Raw genomic sequence first — 12,969 nt, 5'->3', positions numbered from 1 at the left:
TCTTCTTCAACTGTAATGAACAGTGTTGGAATCTCAAAGGCTGCAAATCCCAAGTGGCTACTCTGGACTTTCTAAACCTTTGAGAATTTAGCTCTCAAGAAATGATGCTCTTTGTAGAGCTGGGAATGTCAAAGTGTACAGCTTGCAAGGTGGGCAATTAATTCTCTTAAATCAGAACTCATTTATTAATAAAAGTGTAATAGAAGGAAGAAAACCTGATGTTTCCAACAAATGTAAAAACATTTTCCATCTTTCTCCCTACAAATAGATTCATACCATAAGAGATCAAAATGTTGCCCATGTTAGAAACATGGACTCTGGAGGCAGACACTCTGAATTCCCAGCCAATCTTTGCCTTCTACTATTTATAGGACCTTGGAGGAATTTACTTAACCTCTTAGTGCCTCTGTTTCCTCATTTGTAAAATGGGGATTACAATAACCTCATAGAGTTGTTTTGAGGATTAAATGAAATAACTACATGTAAAGTCTTAATTCCTGGATGCTAGTAAATACTAGCTTCTAGCTTCTTTCCTTCCTCCTTCTCTTCCTCCCCTATTTCCAAAAGTACACTCACTTTACCTGGGCACTATCTTGGCTCTTAGAAAATAAGTTCATTTAAGAACTGATAGAACACCTAGAAATAAACCTTACAAAGATGTGCATAATCTATAGCAAGAAAACTGTACATTTGTAAATATTTAATGGAAATTATCGTCTTCATGATAATATGAGATTGATCAATATTATAAACTCTCCATAACCTAAATAATTTAATGCAATCACAATCACAATCTCAATGAAATGTTTTTCTTTTATTGTTGCTATTATTTCACTTTGTTATGTTTTGTTGGTGGAAGAATTGACAAATTGATCTTGGAATGTAATCTATTTGGAAATTTGGAGTAAAATGCTCTACCAGATAAGAGTTGTGAAAGAATATGAAAAAGAACCTTTAAACCTATAGAAATCATTTTAAATAGGGGCGAGGGGGAATGAAGGAGAATGATGGTGGAAATGAACCTAAGATACATTGTGAGCATATATGGAATTGTCAAATGAAACTCCCCTGTATAACTAATATATGCTAATAAAATGTTTTTTAAAAAAATAGTTGTGAAAGATCTTTGTAAGAAAGGCACAAAATCTAAAAGCAAGCACTAAAGAATTTGAATACATAAAAATGTAATACTTCAGAATGCCAGAAGATATTACAAAGTATATTGTGTATATTAAGTATAGATGTTATACACATATTACATGTATGTCATGGATATGCATATTTAAAATGTGTGTATGTAAACACAAAATTATATAAATGTATACTCGTGCACAGTAGGGAAAGGATTAATAGCCAGAAAAAAGTAAATATCTCCTGTAAATTAATACAAAAGGTAAACTCACTAGAAAAAGAGACTAGGATATATAAATCAGCAATTCATACAACATATACAACAATCAAACATGAAATGATGCTCAGCTTCAGTCACAAAGCAAGCAAATTATATTAAAAGCCAATTATTTACAACTATGCAGAAATGTTCATATACTGTGGGTAGGACTATGAATTCATATAACCTTTGAAGATGATTACTTGGCAGTACCAATAAAACATACATTTCCTTTCACTCGGCAATGCTACTGCCATATATTTATTGTACAAAGTCTCATTCACTTACACAAACATTTACAAAGATGTTAACTGTAGCATAAGTTGCAACTATAAAAAAACTTTTTTGTGAAAAATTTGAAACAAAAACTCTACTCATACTAAAAAAAAATTAGGGAAAAGAAAAAGAATGGTCCAACTTATATAAGGGAAATATAGTTTCTATATTTATAATATATACATAGAACTGTTGAAAAATATTAGTATACTTTTGAAAAATACATGTTGTTGAACAGAATGTTTCATGCAGTCCATTCTGGGACAAAAACGTGTACAAATACATGCTGTATATATGTTTATATTTACATAGTAAAAATACATGTCTGGGAGAACAGATACTAAATGGTTAACAGAGATTACTTTTTGGGGAGTGAGATAACATTTCCTATTCTATATGTATATTTTATATCTATTCTCTGTGTTTGTGAATTTTTACCATAACTATATCTGAATTTTATAATTAAAAACTATAAGCACTAAAATAATAGTATGAGCACAGTAAAAATTTTATATGGAGAATTTAAGGTAAAAAGTGTAAGTCTGCTGATTTCTCATTCCCGCTCCCTAGAGATAGTTTCTTTCACAGCTTTCCAGAAATTTTCTGTGCATATAGAATTACCTCCGGGTCAATCAGTTTGTGCATGTATTACATTTGTAATGTATACATATTTTAATTAAATTATTTGATTATTCTTAAAATTCTCAGGAGGAAAAGCATCATCATTTCCAGAAACTTTTCTCCTCAACTACTGTCAATTCCACATATGTGAAAGGCTTCAAGATCAATAGAACTTCAGGAAAATTCTTAGTGGAGGAAAAAAAGATAAAAGAGGACAAATTTTCCCCCCTTGCATTTATTTGAGATAGGGGACTTAAGCAAACAGGGTTAGCACCTAATTAGAAGGAAATGGTCCAAAGCTGTACCCACTGAAACAGCTTATGCCCAACCAGATGAAGGAAATCTCAGGCTGTTCAAAGTCATTAACAGCACTTTAGCTTGACTTTGGAAACACTGACTCACATTTCATCCTCTGCTAAAAGTCTTTACTCATCTCAAGATCTCTCTTTTATGAGAGGGCAATTATGGCAGTGACTGCTTTGTAACTTCCTCCAAAGATCACAATGAAGGTCAGAACTTGAACTAGGGCTGACTCTCATCAGTATTCATCCCACACCCCTTTTCTCTCCACTGACATTGGGGGAAATGATTAAATCAGTGATACCCTAATAAGGTTGATCAGAAGTAACTAGGGCATGTTTTAAAAATGCAGATCCCTGGTTGGTCCATATTCTGGGATTGAGTCAGATTTGGGGAGGGAATATAATCTTAAAAAGAACATTAACACATGATTCTGATGCTCAGTAATATTTGGGAACCTCTTCTTTAAAGACGGCCATCCCTAAAGAAACAAAACAACTAGAGCAGCATAATTTAAATACTCTGGACAAGGGAAAACATACTATTGGCCTCTGGTGTTACTGGCTTCTTCTGGGGAGGGAGAGAGAGTTTACCTGTGACATTTTTAGTTTAAGCACCTCACCCTGCCTTAAGATATCTGGCATGTCTGAGTTGCTGGCTCCCTAAGTTCTTTGACTGTCTACTAGTACCGTCCAGTAGAACTTTCTGTAATGATGGAAATGCTCTAAATCTGTGCCATCTAAAACAGTAATTACTAACCACACATGACTACTGAGCACTTGAAACGTGGCCAGTATTACTAAGGAAGTGTGTTTTAAATTTAATTTTTCTTTAAATTGCCACATAAAGCTAGTGGCCAGAGTATTAGACAAGTCAGGCCCAGACTTCTAAGTCCTTTGATATAAGTGGAGCCCTCCCCTCTCCTGACCCCACTCACCTCTACCCAGGGGGACCTCTGCAGAGATCAGGGTCACATAGAGCTGATAGGTCAGCTGGGGCACTGAGCCCAGGAAGGCTTGGATCTGTGACATTCGTTTGTAGGCATTGCGGTGCATAGCCAGGGTCCGGATGGAGTGGCCCACCTCCCATTCTATCAGCACCTCCTCGCCATCTATTAGCATCTTCTTTCTGGTCAGGCTGACATAGGGCTCCTCCTGCCCCTCTTTCTTCCACAGTGTGAGGTACTTAATCATGGCCTCCAAACATCTGCAGGAGTAAAGCATCACGGGAACTTAACTAAAGCTGTCCTGGGAAAGGAGGTTGTAATAAGAGGGGAAATTTTGGGGCAGTTGTGCTATTTGCCATTTCCTCTCTTCTGTTCTACTCATTTTACAGGATTGAAAGGGTTGACCGTACCTCTACAAGCTACTTGAGTCTATGTTCTGTTCTGTTTGGTCAACTACTAACCTAAGAACATCATTTCAGAAGTACTTCTTTGAGGATGAAGAATGGTTTTGTCTCCTTAACAATAGGCCTGTGTTATAAAATGGTACGTTGATCATAAAAGTATTTAGGAAATATAGGAAATATTGTGTTCAGAGAGAAGGATGAAGGTTCCAAAAGGCCCTGGTTTTCCTAACACCTTAAATTGCTATTAAAGCATTCTTTAATCAAAGCATTCAGCTCCAGAATTGGGTTTTTAGGTTCTCTTTCAAGAAAGCATCTCTTTCTGCGCTTCTTAACCTGTTTGAGGACAACTACATTTTAAATCCAATTCTTTCTTTACGAAGAGGAAAACATCCTTAGGAAAGCCAATCACCCTGGAACTATTGATGAGACCACACTTCCTACTGTATCCCTCCCAACTCCCACATAAATCAGAAGTCTCCAGCAGTTCCGATGTGGTGAATAGAAGAGAAGCAACTAGAACATCTTGTTTTGGAACGCCTGAGTTACCACTTCCTCCACACACCCTGAGGTAAATGGAAACTGTACTATTTCTTATGACAAGTAGAATATTTGTGGTGGAAATTAAGACATCTTCCCCAATAGACTGAGGACAAGGGTTGTATTTATCTTGCTCCCAGCCCTTCTCACATAGTAGGAATTTGATAAATATTTGCTGAATATTTATTTATGCTTTCATTTGCTGAATGAAAGAACGAGAAGGAAAAAAGACAGAATGAGAAATGATAGGAGAGTATAATAGAATGTGATTTAACAGAAAAATAGATGAAAGACAAACAGAGATTTATATGCTCTCTAGGCCTTGGCTCTTGATAGGAAGGTTTGGAACATGTTCTGGCTGCCATTCTCCATAGGATCTCCCTAAGATTCGCTCATGTATACCACTCCAAAATACGTAGTTAGAAATTTCCACTTTATAGAGACAAACTCTTAAGACCTGGGAGAGAAAAACAAGGAAGGAAAACAAACAAAAAAAGTAACATTTTCTTCCTATTTAGGGGAAAATGCGTAAGTGCTTTTTCAACAAAAGATTTTAGATTTTAACCTAAGCCTACCCATGCTATTACTGAACAAAACACTGGGGGGTTGGTGGTGGCATGGAATGTTCTGGTTATGCTTCTATTCTTAATGCTATTCACTGCCTTAAGTAAGGGTTGTTTGCCTTGCTTATAAGCTTCAGTAAGTCAGAGTACATCCTTATTTTCAGAAAAATGTTTGCATTTCATGTAAGGGAGCCAGGCCATACAAACACCTTATGTTCCTAATAGCACTAATCAAGCTCCTACCCACCTAAAAGGTAAGTGGCTTGAAAATAAGCATATAGAGACAGGCATGGTGGCCCAAACCTGTAATTCCCAGCACTTGGGCAGCTGAGGCAGGGGATTGAGGCCAGCCTGGGCTACATAGCTAGACCCTGTCTCAAAAAAAGAAAAAAAAAACCCTCCTTCCCAAAAAGAAGAAAGAAAGTAAGCATATAAAGAGCATAATTTATGAGTTTTTAATTATTTTTTTCATTGCTGTGGGCTTAGGTGACTGAGGGTGTAAATGCTTTCCAATCATTTCTCATGCAAGTTAAATGACAAAAATGAAAAACAGTGAACATTTCATATAGAACATCCAAATGAAAAACAGCGTGGAAACCACAAAACAGAAAAAGAAAGTCTAAACTGGAGGCTGGGTACTTGCTGAAATTTGCATCTTGAAAGTTCTTGATTAATTCAATATATTGCATTTGAAAAGGAGAGAAGAATGGTTCCCTTGATCCTCTAGTGGCATCTGGACATTTCTTGGTTCCAAGTTCAAGATGAGGTATTCCTTTTACAGTTTAACTTCAAAGACTTAGAACTGGAAAGGACCTTTAAATCACTCAGACAAAAAACTGCATATGGCCAGATGAGTCATAGCTGGCCAACAGATGCAGTATTGCCTTTTTGTTCTTTGTTTTTACTCAGTTGCCAAAATTTAAAATCATGAAATTGCATATGAAATTCTGTATTGGGAGTTTATCTTGAAAAGTTAGAGAATTTAACAATACTGGGTCTGAATTCCAACACAGGAATTTTTGAAGTGAGTGGCTGCCTTTACTACAGGTAAGTCATGGATTCCAGATTACCCGGTACTCATTATTCCCCTTTCATTTCATTAACACTGACTCTGTTTTCATTTATCATCACACATGAGGCTACTAGTTTTCTCACACTTGGCCTACTTTACTCATTTACATTACCTGTCTGACCCGTGCAAGTATTTGAGTTTGAAACTCATGATCTAGCCCAATCCATTTATCTTACAAATAAAGAAACTGAGGCCCAAAGCATCTTCAGAGATTTTACTAAGACCACACAACTAGTCAATGACAGAGGGAGGGCTAGACTCCAGGTCTCCTAATCCAGGTCACTGTTCGTTAGATATCCCATTTCTGTGATGGAACCTAATCAATTCCTCTCCATTTAAAATTATATTGATAAACAATTTTTCCAGCTTTTAGGAAGTATAATTGACAAATACAAATCACATATATTTACAGGTAACAAGTTTTATAAAGGGGGAAATTCCATCCTTAATCAGTTTCAGAGCCTGTTTTTAGTTCTCGAACGATGAGTTACCTTGCCACTGCAATTACAACATCAACACTCTGACCCATATTCCTCAGCTGACTGCATGTGTTTGCCTCTCTTGCAATCACGACAAACTTGGTCCATTCCTCCTTCCTGACCTCATATGTTTTGCAACATTTCTCTACCTTGAAAACCCCATAGCATCCAGAGGAGACTACTGACACAGATGCCGGTCTCCCTACAATCAAGCACATTCTTGTCCCCTCAAGGTAACCTGAATGGAAGCCCCTGATACTATTACATTTCCTACTGCATCCAGGTAGAGATGGACTACCTCCCTTTGCCCCCTCCCAACTGTGTACTCTTATTGCAGAAACAAGTGATAAACAGGAGGCCAATGAACTGATAGAGAAAAGTGAACTACAATTGTGTTGGAGTATGAGATTCCTACAGAGAGCTTAAAATATTTTTCACATGTCAAACAACGCTGGAAAAATTGAAAATGGCAGCAAGACCAACCCAAGCAGCTCAAAGTAAAGAAGCCATAGGGCGAGATGGCAGGAGAGAACTTTCATCCAATGTACAGAGCATCTAAGAGATAAATTATACAGTCTGGCTGGGGTGTAGCTCAGTAGCAGAGTGCTTGCCTAGCATACCCAAGGCCCTGGCTTTGATCCCCAGCACCATAAAAAATTATTCCATAAGAGCTGGCAGAATGGCTTGAGTGGTAAAGTGCCTGCCTAACAAACATGAAGCCCTGAGTTCAAGTGCCAGTACCAACAAATAAATAAATAAACAAATAAATAAATAACTCCATAGCTTATAACCTGAGTACACAGGGTGACTATACCTGTTGATCCCATACCAGTTTTCACAACCCAAACCCAGGCAGCAAGAATTGTCTAATTAAGTCTTATTGATGGTATTCACAGTTTTGGAACACTGGTACATCATACATGTTCATCACGGTGGCAGTTAAGATTTCAGATAAGTTTTTTGGATGATAGACAGGAAAGCCAAGAGTGGGAGGGAATGAGAGAATCAATCAGATTAGAGACACAGTATTAGTCATGTAAATATTAGTTTCATCTTTTTCTGTACAAGTTTGAAGGGGGTGGGCAGAGATTTTTTAAAGTGCTCACCTGATAACAGGTCCCAAGAGGATTAGATGCATAAATAATGACAGCGGTTTATCTTTGGCCAGGTCTCTGTGGACGAATATGAGGGTCAACTGAACCATAATGGATGAAAACATAAAGAAGGAAAAGGTGTATGTCATCCAGAAGGTTTCATTATTCTTTCGATAGATTCTCACCATGTACAAGGCAGATGCAGCCTCCCCGCAGTACAAAAAGGTGGAGAAGAGGATACCAAATGGAAAGCTAAAGCGGGGGTTGGGCCCACGGATGACATCTTCCTCCAGAGATGAAACCGGGTCCACACTTGGCTCCTCGGGAATTTCATATACTCTGTCCATTGTGAAGGTTCTGAGTGTTGAGGTCTGGTGTTTAAAGCACTTCCCCACCCATCCCCAACAGTGCCCTGTAGCCACTGCAGTCCAAGTATCAGTCAATAGGCTCTGTCAAGTTGAGCTCCTGAACTGAGATAGATCAACTCCTTACAACAGCAGAGCCCTCTCTTCTAGACTCAATTCAACTTGGAGTCTGAGATGGAGAGCCCAGGAATACCACTTTGAACTTGACTCTTGATTGGCCCAGGAATCCAATCATCAACGTACATGCTGAGAAACTTGGACAAAGCAAAAGCAAGCATCCCTGCGCCCACTCTGGAGTCCCATTCCAGGCGTGTGAAGAGACATGGGAACAGCTGTTTCCGCAGCGGCTCCTTTTGCAACCCCCCGGGTAGGGGAGTTGCCACTCTTTTAGGGCACTAACACTCAGCAGCTCCTCATGAGGAATTCTGGCCAGTGTGCCCTCTCAAGTCAGCGGGAACCGAGCCAGGGCAGAAGACGGAGCGCAGCCTGCGCGTCGCTGGGGGGGTTCCTTCAGCGTCGAGGTACCTACTGCTAGGTTGTGGCTATCAGCTCGCCCACTCGCCTGCTCACCCGCACTCTCTCAGGATCCGCGCCGAGGCAAGGGTTCTGTGGATGGTTCCACGGATTTCCCAAACCCCGCCCCCAAGAGAGCAGGGCCGGGGACAGGTGTAATGCCACCACTCAGTCCCCAAACGCAGTCTCCAGGGAGAGAAGCACAGTGCGCGCGCGCGGTACAGGATCAAGAAACGGCTGGAGAGGCTTCTCTGCAGAGAAACTTTCCTAGTAGAAGGCACACGTGCTGGGCGCCAAGGCGGCCAGGCAGACGTCGCCAAACTCTTGGACGCCCTGGGATGCCGGGGTCTTGTCTGGCCCGCGGGTCCGGGGCCAAAAGGTCAGAGGCTTCAGGAGCTAAGGCACCTGGATGGCGGAGGGAGGAGGCGGAGGGAAATGGGAGGGACAGATGGGACCAAACAAAACGAACCGGAGTTCCAGGACGACAGGTGAAGTGATGCTCCGTGTGGAAAGGCGCGACAAAAAAAGAACTTGGGGCACTCTTCAGGAGCACTTCTCACCACGACCCTGGGACCCAGGAAGGAGCCACAGTTTTCCTCTTTCCTATGAGCAGGAGACATCCCCTTCTACTCCGCCCTCCAAAGCTAGCTAAGTGGCTTGCTCCCACACTAGCTCAACCCACGCGGCTAGGCAGGTGTGTCTCCCTTGGCCGCAGGGTTGAACCTCCCCAGGTCCTATTGCCCTCCAGATATCACAGGAGGGGGAACCTGGGAGACAATTGGGCCAGGGTTTCCTTTTCAGGCAAGGTTGTTTGCAGCAAACGGAAGATTTAGCAGGTCAAGACTCGAGGCTAGCTGAAAGCAAATATTATATGCCTCGATTTCTCTACCTGCAGAATGAGGCCAGGATAGGCGCTTTAGAATAAACTTTCCGGTCTTTAGTTGAAAGGTTCTGAAGAGATGCCAAGTTCTAAATAGACTGGCGAGGAGCTAAGACAGCGGTTAGTAAAAACTGAGAGGGGTGTCTTAAAGGGCTTGAATTTTTTTTTCTTTTTTTATTGTTTTTTTACATTTGCCTGAATTTTTAAGTGCAATCTTCCCCCACCACACTGAGCTTTTGTTTTCATACCTCATTTGCATAATTCTAAACCCCAGAGAAAACATCTGCTTCCTGGTAATAATATCAATGTAGCAGAGCCTGTGCCAATCTCCTTTTGCTGCCAAAAGTCAGTTAAAAGAATATATGTGACAAGTGGCCAAGTGGCAGCCACCAAAAGATAGCTTCAAGATAGATTTAGTCTTGTCATTTGTGGTTTTTTTTTTTTTTTGAGGTTCCCTCAATTACTGCCTCCCTTTCTGGGAGCTGATTCAGGGACAGATTCAGCATCTAAAGGTTGTTGCTTTCTGATGCAGATTCTCAGTCTTGGTCTGCACCTGTGCTAGCAGCTGGGCTAGGAGGCTGATACTTTTTCATTCCTGTTTCATGAGGGAGGTTGACACTGTAGAGAACAACTTCAGAACAATTGTTGATTCCTTGGAAGATTCCATTGCAAAGGAGGTTCTTCACCAGTAGTATGAGGTACAGAACCTTTTGGGGCTGCTTTAACAACCCATTTGCAAGGTGGATCTCAGGTAGGGTGACTAACTCATTCCATTTCACAAGGATGGGGTGAGTTAGTCACCCTTACACAGGACAGCAATGATAGGGAGACTAGAGTCCCAATGTTGTTCTTTTATAGCCTCTCCTCCTTCTTCTCCATACCTTTACCACTCCCCAAATACACAAATCTACAATGTCTTCCTATTTTGTTCCAAAATGACTCCTTTTATCTACCACCTAAGGCTGTCTCTGTAATCACCACCCTGCTTCTCTCAAACATTAATCACCCACACCACCCTACCATACACCTTTTGCTCCAGTCCAGCAGGTTTTCTCACTTATTATATTCACCCTGCTCACTCCTACCTTCTGTGCCTTGTTGATGCCACTTATAGCCCCCTTCACCCTTTTCTCCATTAGTCCAAACCCTAACCTTCCTTCAAGGGTCAAGTACAACCTCCTCCAAGAGGCCTTCTCTCACAGCCCCAACCCTCATTTCTTCTTCATGCTATTGGCACACACTCTCTTGTATTAGTCCTTCAATTCCTTTTGTGTTTGCTTTGTCTCCCCAACAGGAGTGTAAACTTGGAGAGGGATGTCCAAAAAATGTTTACTCCTGATGATAATGGTGATTGACAAATGGTGATGATGAAGCTTCCTCCCCCATACTTCCTCCATGAAACCAGGCAAGACTCAGATACACTCATCTTTAAAAAGCTGTAGCCACTGTAGCTGGGGCATAAAGTCCTTTGGTCGAATGAGCACTGTCTTGTTCAGCCACTCAGCTCTCAGAGGATGCCAGCCCACACGATCTGTCCCTTCTCAGACATTTTTTGTCAATACCACAGTTTAGTAGCAAACTACAAATTGTTTCAAGTATATTAATTTTTAGACCCCAACTAATTTTTCATAGGCTCCTTGAGGGCAGAGGACCTACTGTCATATTTTATTGGATTCCCCCATGGCTGTTATAAACCTGTAAATTTCCTGCCATCTGATTCCCCTCATCCACCAGCTTCTCTATTTTCAGCCTTAAGACTCTCTGGCGCTCTAGGTCACTAAATCCTCTGGTCTCTTATTTCCTGTTCCTTTGCCCTGCTGGGAGAAGCTAACTGAAAAATTTCCCGGTTTCTGTCCAACACTCTTTGCTCCATCAGGCAATCTCTATGGTCCAACTCTTTATTCTTCTTAGGACAAGGGATGCTGGAAATGTTGGCATTCATGAGACTGCAGAAACCGAGGAGCCCCTTCTCCATTAAAAGCACAGATCTTCCAAGAGTTGGTCAGCTGAGGTGATGTCAATAGGTCGCCCCTTGAATTCTAGATAGTGTTCAAGGGTCAATTTCTCCCTCTTGGAAACACCAGAATTCTGTAAGAAAGGGAGGCCCTAGATTTGACAACTTGCCCACCCCATATTCAATCCCCAGTCAATAGAAACAAAGAGTGGGTCTAAAAGCCAGCTGGTCTCCCAAACTCTTAAGTTGATACAAGAAAGAGTAGGAAATACTCTGGAGTTAGTAGGTATAGGTAAGAACTTTCTCAATGAAACCCCAGCAGCACAGCAACTAAGAGATAGCATAGATAAATGGGACCTCATAAAGCTAAAAAGCTTCTGTTCATCAAAAGAAATGGTCTCTAAACTGAAGAGAACACCCACAGAGTGGGAGAAAATATTTGCCAATTAAACATCAGACAAAGGACTGATAACCAGAATATACAGGGAACTTAAAAAACTAAATTCTCCCAAAACTAATGAACCAATAAAGAAATGGGCATGTGAACTAAACAGAACTTTCTCAAAAGAAGAAATTCAAATGGCCAGAAAACACATGAAAAAATGCTCACCATCTCTAGCAATAAAGGAAATGCAAATTAAAACCACGCTAAGATTCCACCTCACCCCTGTTAGAATAGCCATCATCAGCAACACCACCAACAACAGGTGTTGGCGAGGATGCGGGGAAAAAGGAACCCTCTTACACTGTTGGTGGGAATGTAGACTAGTACAACCACTCTGGAAAAAAATTTGGAGGCTACTTAAAAAGCTGGACATCGATCTACCATTTGATCCAGCAATACCACTCTTGGGGATATACCCAAAAGACTGTTACTCCAGAGGCACCTGCACACCCATGTTTATTGCGGCACTATTCACAATAGCCAAGTTATGGAAACAGCCAAGATGCCCCACTACTGACGAATGGATTAAGAAAATGTGGTATCTATACACAATGGAATTTTATGCAGCCATGAAGAAGAACGAAATGTTATCATTCGCTGGTAAATGGATGGAATTGGAGAACATCATTCTGAGTGAGGTTAGCCTGGCCCAAAAGACCAAAAATCATATGTTCTCCCTCATATGTGGACATTAGATCAAGGGCAAACACAACAAGGGGATTGGACTATGAGCACATGATAAAAGCGAGAGCACACAAGGGAGGGGTGAGGATAGGTAAGACACCTAAAAAACTAGCTAGCATTTGTTGCCCTTAATGCAGAGAAACTAAAGCAGATACCTTAAAGCAACTGAGGCCAATAGGAAAAGGGGACCAGGAACTAGAGAAAAGGTTAGATCAAAAAGAATTAACCTAGAAGGTAACACCCACGCACAGGAAATCAATGTGAGTCAATGCCCTGTATAGCTATCCTTATCTCAACCAGCAAAACCCCTTGTTCCTTCCTATTATTGCTTATACTCTCTCTACAACAAAATTAGAGATAAGGGCAAAATAGTTTCTGCTGGGTATTGAGGGGGGGAGCGGGAGGGGGTAGAGTGGGTGGTAAGGGAGGGGGTGGGGGCAGGGGGG

At 40.9% G+C, this 12,969-nt stretch overlaps 1 protein-coding gene across 15 annotated transcripts in view; it reads right to left on the bottom strand.

Moving 5' to 3' along the window:
* Positions 1 to 12,969, bottom strand: part of LOC109700868 (XK-related protein 2) — a 127,875-nt gene that overhangs the window by 6,616 nt on the left and 108,290 nt on the right. For 12 of the 15 annotated variants that reach the window (XM_074063693.1, XM_074063688.1, XM_074063694.1 and 9 more), the window contains one exon: positions 3,525 to 3,793. In XM_074063693.1, coding sequence (XP_073919794.1) covers positions 3,525 to 3,793 — 269 coding nt within the window. Of the gene's footprint in view, positions 1 to 3,524; positions 3,794 to 7,694; positions 11,962 to 12,969 lie in introns of those variants that run through there. The other 3 variants (XM_074063704.1, XM_074063702.1, XM_074063705.1) reach the window with 3 other exon arrangements.

The sequence above is a fragment of the Castor canadensis genome, chromosome X (assembly GCF_047511655.1).
Source record: "Castor canadensis chromosome X, mCasCan1.hap1v2, whole genome shotgun sequence".
Classification (NCBI taxonomy): Eukaryota; Metazoa; Chordata; class Mammalia; order Rodentia; family Castoridae; genus Castor; species Castor canadensis.
Note: the sequence above shows the minus strand (reverse complement) of the source record. Positions and strands in the feature narration are given on the sequence as shown.